Below are 22,461 nucleotides of genomic sequence, written 5' to 3'. Positions count from 1 at the left end.
TTTATGATCATTTGTATCTTATTATAAAAACAATTTACCACATTGACCACCAAAAATTTCAATGTGAAACTTTAAAGTTTTTAATTTATATTCGTTTTTAAAATTTTAAATATATTATATACAAAAAAATCTAAATTTTAATTATTTAATTTATTTTTATAATATAAATTAAACAAAAAGAAGATGATACGCAAACTGTTATCAATCTTTATTACTCAAAATCATTAATTGTCATATATAGTTTAGTCATATTGGGTAATTTCATAGTTTTTATTTTTTTTAAAATATATATTTTTATAGATTACTAGTTAATTTTATGGTTAGTTTAATAAATATTGTAATATATCTCTTTTAATATATAAGATATGATTACCAAATTATTGTTTATCTTTACAAGGCCTCAAGCTAATCTCAAAGATTGGCAAACAAAAACTGGATTCTCCAAATTAGGTCCAACAAAGAATTTACGTGGCCTTTACGCCTATAAAGAAGTGCCGGTGGATTAAGAAACCTTTAAAAACCCTAAACCATATAGTTAATGACGGCGAAGACGAGGGAAAGTGATAAAAAAGGCTCTTCTTCTTTAACCAACTTAGGTTTGAGTTTGTTCTATCTTGTGGATCCACTTTCTTCGACTTGTGTTCCATTTAAGTTGTAGGCTAACTGTTGAAACTGCATTATCTTGTTCAGATCATATGGCTTCAAAGATTTCTGCTAAAAAGAATGATGATTCTGACTACGAAATCATTGAAGGCGAGTCTAAGACCGCTTTAGCAGCAGCCGGCACGAGTCCTTGGATTGATTCTGCAACGTTGGAGCTTCGGCATCGAATTGGAAGAGGTCCCTTTGGTGATGTTTGGCTGGCTACTCATCATCAGTCCACAAAGGACAATGAAGTGGCCATCAAAATGCTTCATCCCATCAATAAGGATCAGATGAGAGTTGTGGTAGATAAGTTTAAGGATTTGGTTTCTAAGTCTCAAGGGATGGAGAATGTTTGTCTCCTCAGAGGAGTCTCTATAATTAGTGGAAGGGTAAGTAAAGAAAAACAAACATGTGTGTTTCTCTAGTTTCCCCCATGTTTGATTAGAGATTTGTATACTGTAGATTTGCCTCGTCATGAAATTCTATGAGGGCTGTGTTGGTGACAAGATGGCGCTGCTTAAAAGAGGAAAGCTTTCACTGTCTGATTTATTGAGGTAAGTCTTTTATTACAAAATTAAGCAGCTCTTATATAGAATACTAATGTCCTCTCGTCTATATTTTGCAGATACGGGATTGATCTAGTTACAGGGATTCTTGAGTTTCACGCAAAAGGGTTTCTGATTCTCAATCTCAAGCCCTCTAACTTTCTTCTCCTTGATAACGACAAGGCCATCCTAGGGGATGTTGGAGTCCCTTATCTACTTCATAGTATCCCTTTGCCAAGTTCTGATATGATAATGAGACTTGGAACTCCAAACTATATGGCTCCAGAACAGTGGCAACCTGAAGTAAGAGGTCCCATGTCCTTTGAGACTGATTCTTGGGGGTTTGGATGCAGCATTGTGGAAATGCTCACTGGTGTACAACCTTGGAGTGGTAAATCCATCGATGAAATATACAACTTAGTGGTCATAAAAAGAGAAAAGCTTACTATCCCCAATGCCATACCGCCTCCTCTTGAGAAGCTACTTCAGGGTTGCTTTATGTATGATCTTCGAAGCCGACCTTCTATGACAGACATCTTACACGTCTTCAAGAGGTAAATATAACCTTTTCACCATATATATTCAGTTTGAATAAGATCGGTGCAAAAGTGTTTTTGTTATCACTAACACATTTTCTTAGTCAATTTTCTAAAGTTGAGGCGCAGAGGGCAAATCGATCATAGCCGAAATGAAACAAATCGGTTAAAACTGTTTTAAATCGATTAAAACGATGTGAATTGATTTAGATCAATCTAAAATTATCTAAATCTCTTAAATTAAACAATAACATTAATACAAATTTCAAAATTTGTCTATTTTCTGTAAATTTAGTTTTAATACTTAATCGATCAAAATATTCTTTTATAATTAAGCCTAAAACTAAAATATCTAATACTACTTTAAAAATATAAAAATAAATCAGTAATTTGTTAACAACTAGGTTTCGCTTGTGCCTCAGAATGATCTGGATACTTTTTACAAATCGTTTAGTTACCGCCTATCAATTTTTTTGAACATTAGCTTTAGTACCTCTTGACATATTACACTTTTGATATACAGGTTGCAGAACTCAGAGGAGGAAGAGTTCTGGTCCTTCTGGAGAGGCGTTGATAGTAGAGAAATCAGGAAGAGCTCAGCTAATCTCGGTTACACAGAATGGTTCCTTTCAAAGGATCAACTGCAAGTAGGCGACACGGTGCGTTCAAGAAAGCCTGCCAATTTGTGTAAGCATGAGAACATGGATGTGCCAGAAGGAAAGGTGGTTGGTTTAGAACGTGACACTACCGACTCAGATGGGTTTGCTCTGGTTAAAGTCCATGGTGTTCATGATCCGTTAAGGGTTCTCGTATCTGTTCTTGAAAGGGTAACTAAAGACTTGGCTTCTGGAGATTGGGTACGTCTGAAGTATGTAGGAGTGGCAGACAAGAGGTGTTCTCCAGTTGGCATTGTCCATTCAATCAACCGTGAGGGAATTGTAGCTGTTGGGTTTATAGGGTTGCCAACTCTCTGGAGAGGGACTTCATCACAGCTTCAGATGGCTAAAGGATACAGTGTTGGTCAGTTTGTGAAGATCAAAGCCTTTGTTGTTACCCCAAGATTCAAATGGATACGTAAAGATAGAGGAGTTTGGGAAACTGGCAGAATCTATCATGTTTTACCAAACGGTTGTCTCGAGGTAAAGTTCCCTGGAGCGTTGCCTTTTGGACAGGAACATGGAAGCTGTCTTGCTGATCCAGATGAAGTAGAGCTTGTGGATTTTAGTACTTGTGGAGGAGTTGTGCAGAAATATCAGCATCTAGAGGACTTTCACTGGGCTGTGAGACCTTTACTGATTGCCGTGGGTGTATTGACAGCAATGACGTTAGGAGGGTTATTGGTTGGGAAGAAAGTGGGAAGATCAAAGGATATCAAACAGCGAGTTGGCTCGAGTGGACAATGTGATTGTCAGATTCGGAATGGTCAGGATAGGGTCGGTCTTTACCGTAAGAAATCTGGCAAATCTAAATCTAAATCTAAATCTAAATCTAAATGGTTTTTTTAAGTTTTGGTGTTTAAGGATGTGGTTAGGTTTTGTGTCTCAAACATGGTCTAGTTAGTAATGGATACATGAGTTTATTATATGAGATGATAACATTTTCTTTTTCTTCTTTGAACTTAATAAGACTTTCTAGTATTATGTTTGATGATTTTGGCTATCTATTACTATAAAGAAGAGATTCACTCTCTTCTCATGATAAGAAAAGCAATGTAATAAAGCATCAGTAATAATTAATGCAAAAACAGCCAATTGGAAAATGGCTAATCAGTAAATTTTTTCATCGTATTTTAGAAAAAAAATAAAAAAAACATTAAAAAAAGAAAGGAATATTTAAAATGATATCTTCCCAATTGAACATCCCCCTGTAATTTTACACGCTCCATAGCACTAACATACTGCCACATCATCAATTCGGATGCCCACAGCACGACACCTGTCCACTTTAACAAAACTCAGCGTTTTATTAATTTAAAAAATATGGGCTACGTTTAGTGTGGGGGCTTTAAATCTAAAACCCATGATATTTTTTTTGCTTAAAACCCATATTTGGTCTTCGTTTTTATTGCTCCGACGAAGCAATATCAAAGATCGTCGCAGGCGAAACGTTACGGAAGTCGGATGCATTCAGTCGTCGTCTTTAATGTGTTCATTAACAACATCCCCCATTCCTCCCACGATTTGTCGTTCTGTGCATCTTCATTACTGCCATCGTGTGAAATTTTCAACTATAAATTCCCTGAAAATTCATATGTACATGAATTATCGAGGTCTACCTATGTTTTCTTTATAGAAGTGGTACCGTTTTTTTGGTTTCATCCATATTTTATTGTTGTTAGGAGTTTTGTTGTTTGGTTTTGCTCTTAGGGTTTATGTAGTTCGGTTCTGTTCTTATGGTTTGTATTCGATTTTGTTTCTGGTGTTTGTGTCGGGGTCGTTTCATTTAGACACATAGGTGGCTAAATGCTTAAACACCCCTTCTTTTTTTTTTCTAACAAGACAATACTCCATGCGAAAGTTGTGTTTTCTCTTCCTTATGATATATCGACGGTGAATCTGTTTTTGTTTCAGAGGGTCAATAACATCATGGGTTCTTTTCTCTTTCTCTTGAAGGTAACACTCTCCTGCTTCTTTTGTTCCTGTATTCATCTTTGTTTGTTTGTTTGTTACCATGAACTTAGATATAAATAGATTTCTCTTCACTGGAGAGGAGTATTGTAGATATATTTTAAGGGATCAGCAGAAAATTGGTCTTGGATTCTACTCGCGTATGTGGCTGTATAAGATCTTTGGATCATTTGGTTCGTTTTATGATTGGAGCAGTTGTTTTTCAGTGGTTTTATGATAGATATGTATGTGTATTCTCTTTCCTTCAGATAATGCTTTGATCATTTATCCAAGTGAGCTAAATAAAGCAGCATAACCGGTAATCAAGAATTAGTGTTTTTTGAAAGGATATAGTTATAATTTGTTTCTTTTGTCTGTCTCTTCATCTGATTTTCCTTCTCATGTTACAGTCGTTGCCTAAAGCCAAGTCTTTCAAAAAGGTAAGCAAAAATGGTGTTATGCATCTTAGTTTGTTTGACGTTAAAACACATAGCTATTATGGTTAACCTGTAAATCTGTAATGTCTTCTCATGTTTTAGGAATATAGGGCTAAGCAGTATAAGCTGAAATAAATGAGAAAAGAGTTGGACGATATAATGCAGGTAAACACACAAGAGATTTGTTGTGCTTGATCTGTAAATAATGACTTCTCATGCTTCACATATGTAGGGCTGAAGTGGCTAAAGTGGAAAGACTTAAAAAGGAACTTCAAAAAGCCAAATGGCTTGAACCGTGGAAACGTGTTGTGAAAGCTAGAAGGATGAACGAAAGCTATCTAATCAAATGGTTTCAGTAATAATTTTTTAATAAAGGAGTTGACACAAAGATGAATCTCATATACCTTTTATTTGTTAATCACAGTATATCAGACCTTTATTGTGTAGATATTATTAAACTTGCGTACAAAAAAAAAAATCAATTTGTAACCGATTATAAATGCTTGGAAACAAACAGAACTAATTATATTTTAGATTTCTTTCACATTCATTTAATTCAATGTATTTTTCACCCAAACAGATTTCATGGGATCAATCCTGTCAACCCTATGATCCTCTAAAAATAGATCTGCTTCTTGGATGTTTTCCTTATATTCTTCACATATCTATTTAATATTCACAAATGTGACTTCAAGAAATGATAACGGTCGAGACTTTGAATCTTTCTTAAGGAAAAGTTTGGAATCAAAGCGTGGAGCAGGTAGAAAGTGTTCTGCAATATGTCTCATACCAACATGACAAATAAATATTTTAGATTTCTTCACATCTTGATCAAAAAAAAAAAAAAAGATTTCTTCACATCTAAAAACGTACAACTACGGACGTGATACACGTATTTTTTTAACAATATAACATACAAAATATTAACTAAACGTAAATTATTTATACCCAGACCATGAAAAACTTCGAATGAAAAATAGTGCCCACAATGCGAAAAGACGACAATCACCAATTGCTGGGGGTCAACAATTCATGCGATACCAACAAAAAAACATATAAGTTGAGACGGAAACCAAAGCAGCATCTACACAAACACACCAAAGAACATAATGCAGATTCAACAATGATCACATTAAATAATAAAACTAAATTTGTGAATAAAAAGACTATCGTAACTTAAACTGTCATGTAATTATATGACCACCATCATATATTAAAACTGTATTGAAAAAACGGAATTACATATGGAATTAACGTGGTAAACGTAGTTGGACACTATTGCAATAAAATGGCAGCCATAACCACGTGAACAATTAAACTCCTGATGAAACCCAAACTAGGATCGTGACCCCATAAAAAAACAAGTTAACATCGTAAACACATAACATTGGTTATACTACAAAATTAAAATAAACATATTGAACCATTAAAATAAACATTTCTCAAAAAACGTTTAAAAAATACCAAAAATTAATAATTTAAAAGAAGAAATACAAATCACCAATCCAAAAAGACACACTAAATGTCAAAAATTTAGTAACTTAATAAATTACATCAACTATTCAGCTAAAAAAGCTTTATAGCAACACAAGACAAATAAAAACAAATACAAATGTTAAACTATATTAGCTAAGTTAATGCTACTTTTAGTTACAATAAATTAAACATTTAAAAAAGTTTTTTTTTTAATTTTCTTTATACAAACATTTTAAAAAGTTGGTATTATTAATTAATTTATTTGTCCACCCGTAAGGCGGGTTTACCCTAGTTAATTATATATATTACTATCATCAGCTTTTAACCAAAGACTTTTATCAAAGTGTTCCTTGCAAATTATTGGCCAGGCGTCCAAGTGTTTACATGTAAACATGAAGACTGTGAAATCAAAAGCTCTACAAGAACCAAATGATAATGTTCATGTTTCAGAGATGAGTTTGGTCATGTTCCAGACATCTTTCTCCGAATAACACTTGAAACGAAAATCTTGTGATGAGTTTGTTAAGAACTCTGAGGTGACCAGAAGTAGAAGCAGTGGCGTTTCTGTGTTTAGTCCCTCGTTGACTTGGTGATGACTTGTAAGAGAGCCAACCTCCTGATACAGTAGAGAGAAAGCTTGGCTGTGCCTGTGTCTGAGTTATGGAGTCAACTCCGTCTTCTTGGCCTTGTGTTCTCTTCTTTTTCCATGTTTCGGTTTTGACTGAGAATCTGTATGGTACATCTGTCTCATAACTTGGAGATTCCGAGTAATGCAAATGCAAAACATAAACAGCAATGGAAGAGATAAAAGAGTCTTACAGTTTGAGTTGTTTCAAAGAAGAAACACCTGGTGGTGTCTTGCTCTTGTGCTTCATCATCAAGATGGAGTAGCTTGATATATGGCAGATGAATCGAAGCTGAATGATGTTTGTTCAAAACTTGTTAAAACAATACAACTAAGGGGAATATGTAACCGAAACTAAAATTGACTATACATAATATTGCTCTACTCTACCACATCAAAATGTAAAGATTAAGCAATATCATAAGAGTAGACTCATGGATGCATTTCACTCGAAGAGTTGTACATCACTCAAGAAAAAAGAGGCGACTACAAACCTGATCTCCGTCTCTAATGCCGAGTTCAACGAGGTAGTCAGCCTCGTTGATCAATCTTTGATCGTCATAGGATAAGCAGAACTGTCCCCAGACATGTGGCCTTCATCAAAACAGTAATCACAGTGTCATCAAGAATCATTTAGCACTTCACAGATAGGCACAAGAAGAGTCTTTAAATACTAAACTCAAAATCAAGAAAAGAATTGTACCATGAGACGTTGCCAAGAACTGTGATGGGCAAGTGAGAAAACGCAGCTTCTACAGCCATCTTGACCTCCCTTACTGTTGCCGTCTTCAACACTTCAACATCTACAAAACAAAGGAAGAGGATAATAAAAAACCCACACACAAGGCCTTAGAAACAGAGCAAGCAAAGATGATTAATTATATGGTACCAAAGGAAGATCCATCAAGCTTGAGAATAGTGAGTTAGATCGGCTCTTCAGGCATCTGACTATAATTAAAACTCCTCCTACGATCGATCAGGCGGAGAGGCGAGAGAGACGCAGCCAAAGAACGACGTGGAGATTCCATCGGAAATCAAGAACAACAAGCTGATATTAAGAAACGTCTAGTTCCAAAACGTTTTGGTCATAAGCGTAGTTGAGTCAGAGTGGGAGATTTTTGCCATGGGAGGGTAGGAGAGAATGGTGGAGATAATTTGAAAAGAATCAGGGTCAAGGGATCTCTCTCTCTGTTTTTCCCGGTTCGATATGTTTTGCCTTTGGAGCAAGCAATATAGATAACCATATGTTAAATACATTTATACATGGACACATAAACAACATGCACCCATGGCCTAATGGATAAGGCGCTTGACTTCTAATCAAGCGATTGTGGGTTCGAGTCCCACTGGGTGTGTTTTTTCCCATTTTTGTTCTTTCTTCCACTTCTGGTGTTGGTTAACATTATATACTACTCTGTCCAACTCTTCTGTTAGTTCACCCTCTTTTTTTTCGAGGGAAACCAAAAATTAGAAAGCATTTATATTAGATTCAAAGAAAACTGAGTAATACTTGTCTATGGTTTATATACAAAAGGAAAGAAGCAAGAAAATGACAAGAGTAAGCAAGTCCCAATGAAAAAAAGTTGGCCCTTCTTGATTGAGTAACACAAGTTCGAAAAATGAGGCATCGCATTATTATTTAATTAATACTAGTCTACTTCACCTGCAAAAACCAAAGTTGGAACATCACTGGTTATCATCAACTTCTCTTCGAACTCTAAGGCTTCCCTTAGTTTCTTTCTCATCGAGCCTTTATGATGGCCACTCCTGTTATTTTATTAGCTCTTCTTTGTTCCTACTTCCCAATGATCTTATAATATGCATATAAACCAGAGCCTAAGAAACCAAGAAGCTGTCCAATCACATTCATCTGCGTGAATAAACCCCCAAAACATTAGTAATGAGATGTAGCAAAATGTATGTGTTGGTTCAATAGAGTAAATGGGAGAGTGAAGAGCCATACCAAGTCGAATGGGAGTCCACCAAACACCATCCAGCCTAGTCCAACCGTAAATAAATCCTGCAACGATGATGTAATGGTCAGATTGCAACTCTACAAGCCTGTCTCATCATTTCCAAGATGCAAGCTATATATATATACTTATATATGTATCTACTGACTCTCAAGAAGCCCAAGTCAAGACAGGTTCCTACTACTTGACAGAACTGAAACCGACCTTCATATTTCCACAAATTGTCTGGGTGAGAGCGGAGTTGAGAGTGGTGTTAAGAAAAATGCTGTAGTTTAAGAAGAAAGCCAACACGCACGAGCAGAGTAACACAGCCTGGTTGAGAACATAAACAGATCATCAGCCTCCCAAAAGACAAAGTTGACAGATAATAAAACCACAACAACAATTTACAATACCATGAAACCGGGAGAAAAGAGGTAAGGAAAGCTAATTGTCTTCTCCAAGTCACCGCTCATAGATGTCCAAATCATCAATATAGGTCCACATATAATACCTATCATTGAAAAAAAAAAACTCACAAAATTCAAAGCAAGTCTTGGAATTTTAAAGTCAACTTTGCTATCTTGTTTAGATTACCATTGCACCACATAAGGCCAAAGCTATTCAAGCCACTTGATTTCCCTGTAGAACCAGACATTAGACTAGAGTAAGAGAGAAGAGGAGCAAAGCAAAGAAAGTGGGTGATTTTACTGTACCAATCCGGGCGATGGTTGCTAGATATACAGCTGTTGTTATGTTGGCTAAGAAAACAACACCATATCCATAAAAGTCGAATGACAAGTCCCTAGCTCCAGCGAAAAATGCGCCAAAGATGATAACGCCGACACTGACATCAATCTTACACGAGTTTAGTTGTGCATATAAGAACCAGGAAGCATGATTCTCGTTTTTAGAGGTAATAACATGTACTTTGAAGGGACTTAAAAACTTAAAGCATTATATTACAGGCGTGTCAGTCAGCTGGATAAAATATCACATAAACCTCAGGAGCATGTAACATAGAGCTAACATTATCTCTCACCTACTACTCCCAAATCCATACACGTATATATTTTGATCAAACACGAGGAGACTATTTCTTCCAAGAGATACTATTAAGTGTTAACCAATGTTCTATAAATCGGTCTAGGCGGCTTAAACAAACCGATTTTTAAAACCGGTCTAGCAGTCGTTCAAAAAATTGGTCAGCGCACCCTCCTAATCGATAATCCCCTATAAAGGGCCGACTAGCGATTTCTTGAACATTTATCTGAATAATTCTGGGAGCTATTCTTAGTACGAAGAGAAACAAATAATAGTAAAAAGTGATTCACCTTCCGATGATAGACTGAGTATATCTCTGACCTGTGAGCATATACTCAATCACCATGGTAAAGGCCACCGTGGTACGCCTAAGCGTGGTGTACATGGGAACATTCACCCCTCTAACAGACGCCATAGAAGCTAGCTTTCAGGAGGTACACATTAAAACAAATCTGTGATCAGCTACTATTCAAAGGACTCAAAACAACAACAAAATATAACCAAAAATGTTCAGTAAAAATGGTTACCATGTACATAAGATATGCTATTGAGAGAGGAAGCGTGTGAAACAATGTCTTCAACGGCACAAAAGCTGAGGTACTACCAGAACCTGAAAAGGAATCAGCCGCTATGAAAGAGATGATCTTCTTGCGCCTCAATGAGTATAGAAAGAAGGTAGAAGACACCATCTGTTGGAAAACAAATAAAGTGTCAAGCTTTCCTGTCGGAAAATGAAAAGAAACAGTCTCACAGACAGGGCCGGTCCTGGACATAGTCTACTCAAGCATTCGCCCTGCAACCCCAAAACTTTTGAAAAAAATTACATAGAAACTATAGATTCCTAAATTTATTTTTTAAAAAAATATTTTTATTAAAATTCTTATTAAATAGTCTACAGCCCTTAAATGAACGGCCCCTCCTTAGAGAACATAAGTGAGATTGCATATACCTGAAAGAGTGTGATAACATTAACACAAGGGAAGTGATACGAAGAGAGAGCCGCTTTATTGAACAGAACAAGCATCACTGCGAATCAACAAGAACATACAAATCTCAATGTCAGCAGCAAACACATGGATTTCGATGAAACACTATAAATTGGATGAGATCGAGAGAGATTCACCAGCGCAGGCCATGTAAGAGAGAGCAGCGTAAGCGCCACGTTTGGTCATGGCGGATCCTTTGAAAAGCCGATCGTCGACGCCTTTGCCGTCGGAGGTATCATTCTCTCCGGCGAGAGGAGGATCGGAAACAGGAAGGACAGGATTCCTCATGGTCGAGAGAGGAAGACTCTCTCCACGCTCTTCGTCTTCCTCCGCGTTCGCCGTCTCTCTGACTAATTCTCCGGCGAAAAGTCGCGTCACCGATTATGATTGATACTGACCGTAAAAGACACGGGAGATTTGAGTTAAACACCTCTCTCTCTCTCTCTCTCTCTCTCTCTCTCTCTCTCTGTGTTCTGTTCTGTTTTGTCTCCTTCTTTTTTTGCAATTATTTATTATTTAAAGAGGGAATATCACGTGTTTCTCTATTTGTGGTCCAAGGCCCAATTAAACCCCATTGAAGATTATGGGCTTAAGCCTGATTGGATCCATACTTTTTCGATTTTTTTTTTTGCTTTAACGCTATTAATAATACTCAAGTCCCAACGTGATTAAAACCCAGCCTGAATAAATTAGGGTTCAGAGCATGATTAACCCTAGAAAATAACTACTTAAGTATTAAATTTTAGTTAAAAATTTTAGTTAAGAGTCACCTAATTTTCTTGTTCCAATTAGGGGTGGGCGTTCGGATACTCGTTCGGGTTCGGATCGGGTATTTCGGATTTTCGGGTATTTCGGTATAGGGATATAGAACCCGCTCGGGTATTTTTGTATTTCGGGTCGGGTTCGGGTATTTTTAGTTCGAGTTCGGTTATTTCGGATCGGATTCGGATATTTAGATTTTGAAAAAAAAAAAAATTCATTGTTTTAAGTTTCTTGTATTTAAAAATATAAGTTTTACTTAACTGATTTTTTTATTTTTAATAGATTGAGTGATTAATAGATTTGGAGATAACATTGCAAAAATAAATAAACATTAATTTGGTCATTTAAAAAAAAACATTGAATGTAACTTTTGTTAATACATAAAACAAAAAGCATGAGATGCATTTTAAGTGAATATCAAATCATTTTATATGTACTTATATGTATATTATATGATTTCAAAGTATGTGTAACATCAATATAAATATTTTAAGTAAAATAAAAGATTTAAATTAAAAATATGGGGTTATATATATTTATGTTCGGTTATTTTCGGGTTCAGATATCCAATCTCTCTTAAATTAATACATGTTCGGGTATTTTGCTACTTCGGTTCGGATTTCGGTTCGGGTTTTTCGGATCGGATTCGGCTGCAGCTTCGGGTATCAGGTAAAATGCCCAGACCTAACTCTAATGGTAGTTTCTTAACTAAGAATTTTTAAATTAAAGATAAAATTTATTTATTAAATAAGCAATCTAGACAAATCGTATCAACAAAAAAAAAAAAAAAAAAAAGTCAATTTCATTTTGGAGATCAATGAAGCAAAGATTGAAGATTCAAGCTCTTAACAAACACAAACACTTATGCAAGTTCATGAACAAACTGAAAGTCATCAAACGAAGGAATACGTAAAAGGGCACTGTTAGCACTCAAAAGAATCAACTATGGCAGAAACAGCTTACTCTCCCCCATGATTACTTAGAGCGAAAAGTGCAGCATATCTCTCATACATGCCTTTAATTTCATCTGGAAGAATCTGCTGTTAATCAAATAAGCTATCACAAACTGAAAAACCATCTAGAAGATTTAGAGTTGGTCAAGTTTAGAAGAACCTCAGCTGGTGTACAGAGGAGAAAGCAGCAGCATGAGCCGTCTTTGTCGTGTCTAACTCCTTCTCCGCATCAACACTACTCAGATCTTCAATCCTTTTGAGAGCTAACTCACACGTTTCCCGAACCTCTTGTGCTGGATCCAGAACCAAACTTTGCTTCAAAATCTCAGCATTACCAGCTAAACCAATGGCTCCGAGAGATTCTGCTGCCTGTTGTTATATTATATTAACAAACAATCAAAAACCGTATTTTTATACAGAAGAAATAGGATTTTAACTTAATCAACTATATACTCAACTCATGGCGTACTATTGGATGCAAAGACATATCATTAAGAACATACACAAAGTAACATACTTCTTTTGGTTTTGAGAGCAGCAGAGATTGAACTAACCAGGATTAGAGCGTTGCGAGGTCCGGGGCCTTTCAAGTTGCGAGGAGAGAAGAGAGCTCTGAATCGCTCTGAGATCGGCTGCGACTGGTCCACCAATCGCTCGCAGAGAAACTTCTCCACGTCACTTACGCTGCCGTTTTCAGTCGGTGAAACTGATCGTTAGGTTCCATCACTAAATCAGCTTCGACGGCGTTTTGGGTCGACGACGGGAGTAACAGAGACGGCGACGAATAGGGTCGTCCGTCATCGGTTTGGTTCCTCCTCTGACGGAGAAAATGAGAAGACGAGAATGCGGTGAGAAAAGAAAAAAAAAAGGTTTGATGGTTTGATGATACTAAAGATCGGTCTCCAAAGTCCCAAGTTAACGATGGATAATTTTCCTTTTAATTAGTTTTGATTTAATTAAATCAGTTATTTGTGGAAGCTCCTTAGTCCAGTGGTTTAACTAAGGGTTCATTAATGCTTCTACACCAGAAGGTATGAGTTTCGAATCCCAGCAAAGGCGAATTATGCATATATATTTATGGAGAAAATCATATAAATAGCGCATGGAATACCGTCAGACATGGATCTCATAGGATGGCTCAGGATAATGCAGTGAAACGTGAATCCTCATAAGACAAGTAGAATTGCCGGCTATAGAATCGTCTCGTAATATTTTTCATAGTTTGTAATAGTATAATTAACCATCGACAAAAAAAAAAAATTAAATCAGTATTTTGTTTAAAAATTCCATTAAGGATCAGCTATAATCATGGTCTTATAGTCTCTTCCCGAGTCTTCTTCACCTAAGATGAAGAAACAATCGACGTCAGGTTTTTGGTTACCCAGCGATCTAACCTCGGAGATTCTCTTACGTTGCGTCTCGAAGCTTTGGTATCGATCACCACCGATCCATGTTTCATCAAGTTTTTTGGAATTACACGGGAGCCAAGTCTTCTACTCTGCTCAAAACCAGGTCAAAATATGTTTGTTAATTCGATCAGGTCGTACTCTTCTTCTCAGCCTATTCATCGTTATCCTATGAAAGTTCTAGGAGAAGAGTGTTATTTCTCCGGTATGGATTCTGTGCACGGCTTGATCTGCATTGTAGATGTAAAATCCAGAATCCCCCTAGTCTGAAACCCTACCATAGGACAGTTATTAGCTTTACCCAAACCCAATATAAGTTCGAGACATATAAACCTTCGACGCCAAAAACGGACCTGAACTCGACACCAAACACTGCCTAGAAACTCTAAGAACCTGCACTTAAGCTGTCAAGAACACTACCAATCGCAATCAAATGATAAGCAACCGACACTGGGATGTGCAATTGCCTCAAAAGGGTCACCGCCATAACCCAAGAGTTGAGCCTCCATAATGGCCGCCATTAATTTGGGCTCTGATACTATGTTAGATTTAGGTTTGTTATGGACTTCTAATTTAAAACCAATTGGTGATTAGTGGATTGTTCATAACCCTTTATATATTATTTAATGTCTTTTAGAATTCCCGATTTGGGATATATATCTCTAATAAGGGACCAGGCAGTGACAACACCGGGTGTCTGAGATGAGAAGAGCTGCCGAGCTGCTACAAGAAAGCCATAGACGACTTCCCGACAACAAACTCCACAAACCCTAACGAACCGGAACGAGAACCGTGTACCAACCCTCCTGCGTACAACAGTCCACAGCTCGCCTTCCAGTCAACAGAAAAACAGAGCTCACCTGGCCTGAGCAGAGAAGGAGTGCACCACCACGACGCCGTAGAGGTCTAACGAATTATTTGCATGAAGGTTTTTAATAATAAAGTACATTTTGGATCAACATTTTTATTAGGCGCACTTCAACCGAGAGATTACTATCCGATCGATGGTCCTATGCGTGTGATGGATAGAAGATAGCAGACAAAAAGAAGAAGTGATGACTCTGACGTTGTGATAGGAACTTCAGTTGACGTTGCTGCCCAACAGATTCTTTGGTGACTGATGATGACTCTGACTAGCTCTTGTGATATGGGCTTTTTCTGGGCCGGCTGATTATACTGAACTCAGCTTAGGCCCATTAGCTAGCTACACCATTCCCTGAAGAGCCCAGATTCTTTTTTTTGAAACTGAAGAACTCAGATTCTTCCCATGCATATGCTACCGCTCCATGTATGTACGTTGGGTATTTAAGTTAAGAATATATCCTGAGAGACACATTAAACGAAAGCTCATGCGGTCAACAGAATTAAACTTAAATCTTGTTCAACAGTCAAGGTAGCTATTATTGCTTCTGACACAAATGTGAGAGATTTATGAAATTATTTTTATGTTAACTGTGAGTAGATTGGATCAGGTCCAAATCTCTTCCTAATTATTTAGGAGCATGATAGAACTAATTCCTTGCGTTAAACCACTAGCACTATTGGTGGATTTTTGAAATTGTTTGTTTGACGTTTAGGCCTTGAATTTCACAATTTAATTACATGAGATATACAAAAAGGTGAAAAGTTAAGTATTGAACATTACATAGGTCTATGAATTCTTACTAATCATGTATACTACAACTAGACTCGAGTTTGAATTTAAGAAGAAAGATCTTAGATGCAAAAACTATCTCAACAACCAAATCTCTTGTATGTACATATCTTCTGTTTACAAATGCACATGTGCACATTTTAATATAGAACGAAGGCAAGAGATTTCCCTTTGATATAAAACCATCTAACTGATTTCGATTTCAGAAACATAACTCAACTAATTTCTTGACAGCTTGGAAGACCTAGTCAATTTAAAACTTTACCTAATACGAATCTTTGATCTAGACACTTCTTTTATATCAGCATTTTTACAAGTAGGCCATTATTGAAAAGATGGCTAAGAAAGATTTAAAAAATGGATAAGCTTTTTGTAAAGAATTAATATCCTCACAAAAGTTATTTCTCATTGGATTTTGAGTGAGGAATTTCTCTCATTGCCCAGCCTAGTCCATTGTTATAGAAGTACAAGAAACAAAATGCATACTTTGCGTAAGATATGATCCAAATAGTTTAAATTACTTAAATAGGTGACCAATTGACTCTCTACGTATTAGTTTGACAAGAAAGGACCGGTATTTTCAAAAAAATTACCTTCCAAGACACATTATGAGTTATCAATTACAACACATTGGGTCAAAATAACACTTTCTTATGCTCATTTATTGAATTGCCCTTCAAATAGAGAGAAGATGTCGTAACATGTGTCAAATTTTTTTTCAATATTCTCTATAATTAATTTCATTTAACTTTCACATTTTGGTTTTATATTTCCTAATTCCTTAAAATCAATCTTGCCTCAATCTATCGTCATCTTCATCTCTCACCTTCCGTATCCTTCTAAATCTTCTTTTTCTTCACTAAATTTGTAGACTTTTTTTATAATTCTAAATCACTAATTTCTGTTGTCGTTTTATCTTTCGCCGCTTTATGTTTTAAATCCGGAATTCATGGAAACCTCAGGTTGGGGCTAAGGAAAATCTATTCTGAAATCTCAGATTGGGAGATTCCAGATCTTCACCGAATATATCCAAGGTTTGCTTCTAATTGAACTATGAGAATTTCATATACATATTTTTTTTTCCTCTTTCATACTTGTTTCTAATTGATATACAAGAAGATAAGAAATAAATAAATTTTTGATTTTCTTCTTAAGCAGACAGCGAAGCCGATATCTCTCCTGCAACATTTGATTCACATGTCGCCCATGCTTTTCATGTCCAACAATTTCCTTGTCCACAAATGGGCTATCCACAAAGCTGTCGTCCATGAATTTCATGTCCACCAAGCTCGTATCCATCCATCTCCTCCCCATCGTTCTCTTACCCATCAATCTCATATCCGCATCTCTCTTGTATATCAATTTTTGGATATGACTTAACTATGTATGTGACGTAACTATTATCTAAACATTGGTATATTTTGAGTTAAGTGTGACTTCTCTCTGTTTGTAAGCAAATAAGGGTTTGGAAGATAGTCTCTTGTTGTTGCATCTGCTGCTAATGTTGTTCAGAGATGAACTATGGAGTTCACTTTCAAGGTATTACTTTTATTACTCTGTTCTATCATGTGCTTGATTGGCCCATGTTGTGTCCATTAACTATTGAAACCAATGTTAGATTTGAAGTTAGGTTGGTAGCTTCCATGTTTGGTATCTAATTGTCACTATACAAAAGTCTGGGACAGCTCACGATATTCAATATGCTGCTCAACTCCACAGATCTATCTCCCACAGTACTCATGTCCACGCCTTTATCAAAGGCATCCATGTACACACATCCCCTGTCCACAACTCGTCCATCTCCAACTTCGCAGTCCACACCTCTCTTGTCCACACACACACATAAACTAGGAAAAACTTCATCAATATATGTTTTGTATCAAGAACTACTCCATCAATGTTAAATTGTTTTCAGCATATTGTCCTAAATGATTATTTGTTATTTTTCTCTTTTAAAGGAACTACATCAGTGTGTCTTTCTTTTCAATGTTATTGTTCTAAATGGTTAGTTGTTTTAGTAGATCTTGGTCATCATCTATATGAACCAACGTACACTTCCACATACACACCATCCATAACTAGCACCATCCATAACTCATTCTTTCACATTGCACATACACTTCCACATACGCACCATCCATAACTAACACCGTCTATCACTCATTCTTTCGAATTGCACCGTTACAATACATTCTTTCAAATTGTATTGTCCACAATATATTGTCCATGATAGTGTGTCCACTTAAATCAGTTTTATATTTTATAAAAATTAAAATACGAATTGTTCAAATTGCACCGTCTACAACACATTGTCCACGACGCTCTGTCCACTTAATTCAATTTTAAATTTTATGAAAAAATAAAATATCAAAATAAATATATACATATGGATCTCAAAACATAGAAGAAAAAAGAATTATAATTTACTATATATATCATATATCAAATTTACATATCATAATACTAGATAATAACAAAAAAAAACTATTGAAGAAAACCAAAATACTTTAAAAAAAAAATCAAATTAAATATTTTTTTGTTTCTCATTCTTTTAATATTTATATATCCACAAACTTATGTCAACATCCACGGATCTATCCTCAACCGTTAGATCTTATGACTTAAAAACAGATCTGACGTCCCCAGACCATTCACTTATACCTATATACCTACTTTTTTGTTTAAGATTTTATCATTAATTGCAACAAGTCACAAACCTAGTTATCTTACGGTTGACTTCTACTTACACAAAGGAAAGGTTATTTATGTCATAAATAAAACAGTTGTCCACACAAAGTGTGTCAACTAGACAATGTGCATCCGGACACAAAATGTGTTTTTTAACGCAAGCTTCTCGGTTCTTATTGATTTTAATTGTTACTTCTGTTGAAATTAAGCGACCCATTATTGATTAATTAATTAGTACTACTAGTTTATAAGAGAAAAAGCAGAGAGAAATCTCAGTTGTACGTTGACGGCTTCAACGTTCATAATGATATCAAATGAGATCATTTGTATGATTGTAGTGGAAAAGACATGACGAACTATACCGATATCCTAAGAAGATAAGGTTTTATAGTTCTTTTTATATGCGATAATGGTCGGTATACCGCCTGTACTACGTCGGTAAAATTTATTGTATCATATATACCCTGCTATAATGGTCGGTATACCGCCTGTACTATTATTTATATTATGTTTTAATAGCCGGAATACCGCCTATATTATTTATTAATATTTTAATTAATTTATTGGTCGGCCGAGCCGCCTTATATTCTATTTATTGTTAACTGGACGGCTGAGCCGCCTTTATTTTCTGTTTGTTGTTAACTGGTCGGCTGAGCCGCCTTATATTTTGTTTACTGCTAATTGGTCGACCGAGCCGCCGTATAATTTATTTATTACTCTGCATTGATCGGCTGAGCCGTCACATGATTTGTTGTCATAACATAAATATTTCATTGCCATAATTTTTTACTTTTATGAAATTTTATAGATTTGATTGACTGTTTAATACGATATTTTCAGACTGATTTTTAGTGCACTCGATTTGACCCCAACGGTCACAAAGAAAATTTTTCAAAAATTTTCCCTTTTCTCCAACGGTCATGAACAGTAATTTTCATCTATAAATACAACTCATTTTCACTCCATTTCATCATCCAAAACATTTCATCTTCTCTCAAAAATTTCAAATCGTTCTCCTCCGATTTTTCATTTCAAGAAAGATGATTCACACACTTTTGTTTTTATGTGCCATTTTTATTTGTGTTTCTATTTATGGTTTATTCGTTGGAGAATTTACTCCGAGTGAATTTAAGATGAATATCGGTTTAATTTTCTTTACATCACTTCTCCTTGTAATTGCTTGCATGATTAATGTAAACGGTTTTTAAATTATGAAGTTCTAATAAAATTATTATTTTGTGTTTTAGAAATACAAATGGCAAACATCGAGAAACTCCAGTTCCCGGCTCTGAAAGTAACCGGCGAAAATTATGTCAGATGGGCCACAAATGTGAAACCTTATCTTGTAATAAAAAAGATAACTGAAGCGATAGAAGTCGGTAACAAATCGCCACCCGAGCATATAGCCGAAGCGATAATCTTCCTGAAAAAGCATTTAGAAGAGAATCTAACTCACGACTATGGAGACGTTGAGGACCCAACCGTACTATGGCAAGCCTTGAAAGATAGGTTCGATAATCAAAAGGAAATCAATCTCCCTCACGCTCTTGAAGAGTGAAAAACCCTGAGGTTTCAGAATTTCCAAAGGGTTAGAGATTACAATTCCACTATCTTGAGGATAGTTGCACAATTAAAATATTGTGGTAACCCTGTCACCGAAGCAGAAATGCTTGACAAGACATACAATACTTTCCACAAAGAACACAACGTCTTATCCCGAATTTACAGAAAATGTGGGTACACCAAATTTTCTGAATTGATTGTAACACTCATGTTGGCTGAAAAGAACGATGAGTTATTAATCAAAAACCATAATTCCCGACCTACGGGAGCCAAGGCATTTCCCGAAGTGAATGCTACAGCGGTAGAATATTCGGGAAGGAGAAACCAGACCAACCGAGGTCGTGGTCGGCGTTTCAACAACAAACGTGGAAAGCCTTACTATCCTAAAAGTATTAGATCTAACAAATGGGTTAGATCTGAACAACCTCCTAAAGGCAAAGAAACCGAAGAGGATACCACAAAGAAAAGTGAGACTGTATGTTACAGATGTGGATGTAAAGGACATTGGTCCCGTACCTGTCGTACTCCCCCACATTTGTGCAAGTTATATCAAGAGTCCATAAAAGGAAAGGCTAAAGAGGTGAACCTCACGGAAAATGTTGAAGGGACCTCATACCTTGAATCCTCCGACTTCGCTAATGAGCTGGACTAGATTACTCCTGAAGAGAATCGAAATGCCTATGATAAGAGTATTGAATAGTTTTCAGTATTACCATGTATAATTATTATATTTCATGTTTTAAACAAATAATGATGTTTTTAACGTCATCTTATTTTATAATTATTATGTGTTTCCTTATATGAATGAATTTTATGTTTTTCTTTTATTAATATTTATGACAATTTCAGAAATGGATCAGAATACTAATGAAGCAAAATCCAAGAAACGGATTCGTGAAATATGCATACCAGATAGTGGAACAACGCACACTATTCTGAGACAAAAGAGATATTTCTCTGATATAAAACCGACAAAAATTGTCGTCAATACAATATCAGGTCCTGCAGACGTGATTGAAGGAACTGGTAAAGCAAACTTTACTTTACCGAATGGAACAAAATTTTCCATAAATAATGCTCTATATTCTCCAAGTTCTAAAAGGAATTTGTTAAGTTTTAAAGACATATATCTTCACGGATATGATACTCAGTCTGCAACTGAGGATGGAAAGAAATACATGTATGTAACTTCTGAGAAATGTGGCAGAAAACACATATTGGAAAAGTTTCCAGAGCTTCCTTCGGGGTTACATCATACTTATATCGATGAGATCGAATCAAATCTTGTAGTAGAACGGAACCCAGAAGAGTTCACGTTATGGCATGATCGCCTTGGCCACCCAGGAACTACAATGATGCGTAAAATCATAGAAAGTTCACATGGTCATCCACTGAAAATCCAGGAGATTTCTCAAGGGAATAAAATGACATGTGTTGCATGTTCTCTAGGAAAATTGATCGTAAGGCCATCGCCAACCAAAATCGATAAAGAATCACCAAAGTTCCTTGAAAGAATTCAAGGCGATATATGTGGACCTATACACCCACCTTGTGGACCATTCCACTATTTTATGGTATTAATTGACGCATCCAGTAGATGGTCACACGTTTGTCTATTATCATCTCGAAATGTGGCATTTGCGAGATTTCTAACTCAGATAATCAAACTGCGAGCACAGTTTCCTGATTATACTATTAAAAGAGTTAGACTAGACAACGCTGGTGAATTCACATCCCAAGCATTCAATGACTATTGTATGGTAATGGGAATTGAAGTTGAACATTCGGTTGCTCATGTTCATACGCAAAATGGTTTGGCTGAATCTTTAATTAAGCGTCTGCAATTGATTGCAAGACCATTGATCATGAGATCAAAACTTCCAACCTCTGTATGGGGACATGCCATTTTGCATGCAGAAGCACTCATTCGGATCAGACCGAGTGCATACCATAAGTATTCCCCACTACAGTTAGCGTTTGGTCGAGAACCAAACATTTCCCACTTTAGAATCTTTGGTTGTGCGGTATATGTGCCTGTAGCACCACCACAACGTACAAAGATGGGACCACAAAGAAGATTGGGAATATATGTTGGTTTTGATTCCCCATCAATTATAAGATACCTAGAACCACAGACTGGTGACGTCTTTACAGCACGTTTTGCTGATTGTCATTTTGACGAAAATGTATTCCCAGTTCTAGGGGGAGAAAACAAAAATGTTGGAAGTGATATAAAATGGAGTGTACCATCATTGTTATATCTTGATCCTCCTACTAAAGAGTCAGAACTAGAAGTTCGACGAATTATGCATTTACAGAGTATAGCTAACCAGCTACCTGATGCATTTGTAGATACCAAGACGGTAACTAAATCTCATATACCAGCTGCAAATGCTCCTGCTCGAATCAAAATGCCAAATGAACAAGAAAAGGAGGATGGCACACGAGAGCCAAAAACACGCCTGAAGCGTGGTAGACCTGTTGGTTCTAAGGATAAGAATCCTAGGAAACAGAAGAAAGCTGAAATATATGATGCACCCAAAATAGCAGAAAATATTTTGGAAGAAATAAATGATAAGGATT

General features: G+C 36.2%; 2 protein-coding genes, 1 long non-coding RNA gene, 1 other non-coding gene and 1 pseudogene across 4 annotated transcripts; 2 read left to right on the top strand and 3 right to left on the bottom strand.

Annotated features, from left to right (window-relative positions):
- The first annotated feature begins 62 nt into the window (after positions 1 to 62).
- Positions 63 to 3,333, top strand: LOC106384786 (E3 ubiquitin-protein ligase KEG-like). The gene is made up of 5 exons (XM_022697703.2): positions 63 to 596; positions 691 to 1,034; positions 1,108 to 1,199; positions 1,271 to 1,744; positions 2,250 to 3,333. The coding sequence occupies exons 1-5, from the start codon at positions 539 to 541 to the stop codon at positions 3,229 to 3,231; spliced, it is 1,950 nt and encodes a 649-aa protein (XP_022553424.2). The 5' UTR covers positions 63 to 538; the 3' UTR covers positions 3,232 to 3,333.
- Positions 3,334 to 3,515: 182 nt separating this feature from the next.
- Positions 3,516 to 8,140, bottom strand: LOC125575685 (annotated as a pseudogene).
- Positions 8,141 to 8,152: 12 nt separating this feature from the next.
- On the top strand, positions 8,153 to 8,225 carry TRNAR-UCU. Its single transcript has one exon. It is a non-coding gene; the product is annotated as a tRNA-Arg (tRNA).
- A 110-nt stretch (positions 8,226 to 8,335) lies between these two features.
- LOC106390006 (UDP-N-acetylglucosamine transporter UGNT1-like) lies at positions 8,336 to 11,350 on the bottom strand. Its single transcript, XM_048750439.1, has 10 exons — positions 10,990 to 11,350; positions 10,816 to 10,892; positions 10,394 to 10,555; positions 10,157 to 10,290; positions 9,539 to 9,669; positions 9,420 to 9,464; positions 9,239 to 9,336; positions 9,048 to 9,155; positions 8,834 to 8,890; positions 8,336 to 8,740 (listed from the first exon to the last, which is right to left on the bottom strand). The coding sequence occupies exons 1-10, from the start codon at positions 11,138 to 11,140 to the stop codon at positions 8,666 to 8,668; spliced, it is 1,038 nt and encodes a 345-aa protein (XP_048606396.1). The 5' UTR covers positions 11,141 to 11,350; the 3' UTR covers positions 8,336 to 8,665.
- Positions 11,351 to 12,432: 1,082 nt separating this feature from the next.
- Positions 12,433 to 18,524, bottom strand: LOC125583466. The gene is made up of 2 exons (XR_007320501.1): positions 13,122 to 18,524; positions 12,433 to 12,936 (listed from the first exon to the last, which is right to left on the bottom strand). It is a non-coding gene; the product is annotated as an uncharacterized LOC125583466 (long non-coding RNA).
- Between the last annotated feature and the right edge of the window lie 3,937 nt (positions 18,525 to 22,461).

Source organism: Brassica napus, chromosome C3 (assembly GCF_020379485.1).
Source record: "Brassica napus cultivar Da-Ae chromosome C3, Da-Ae, whole genome shotgun sequence".
NCBI lineage: Eukaryota > Viridiplantae > Streptophyta > Magnoliopsida > Brassicales > Brassicaceae > Brassica > Brassica napus.
Note: the sequence above shows the minus strand (reverse complement) of the source record. Positions and strands in the feature narration are given on the sequence as shown.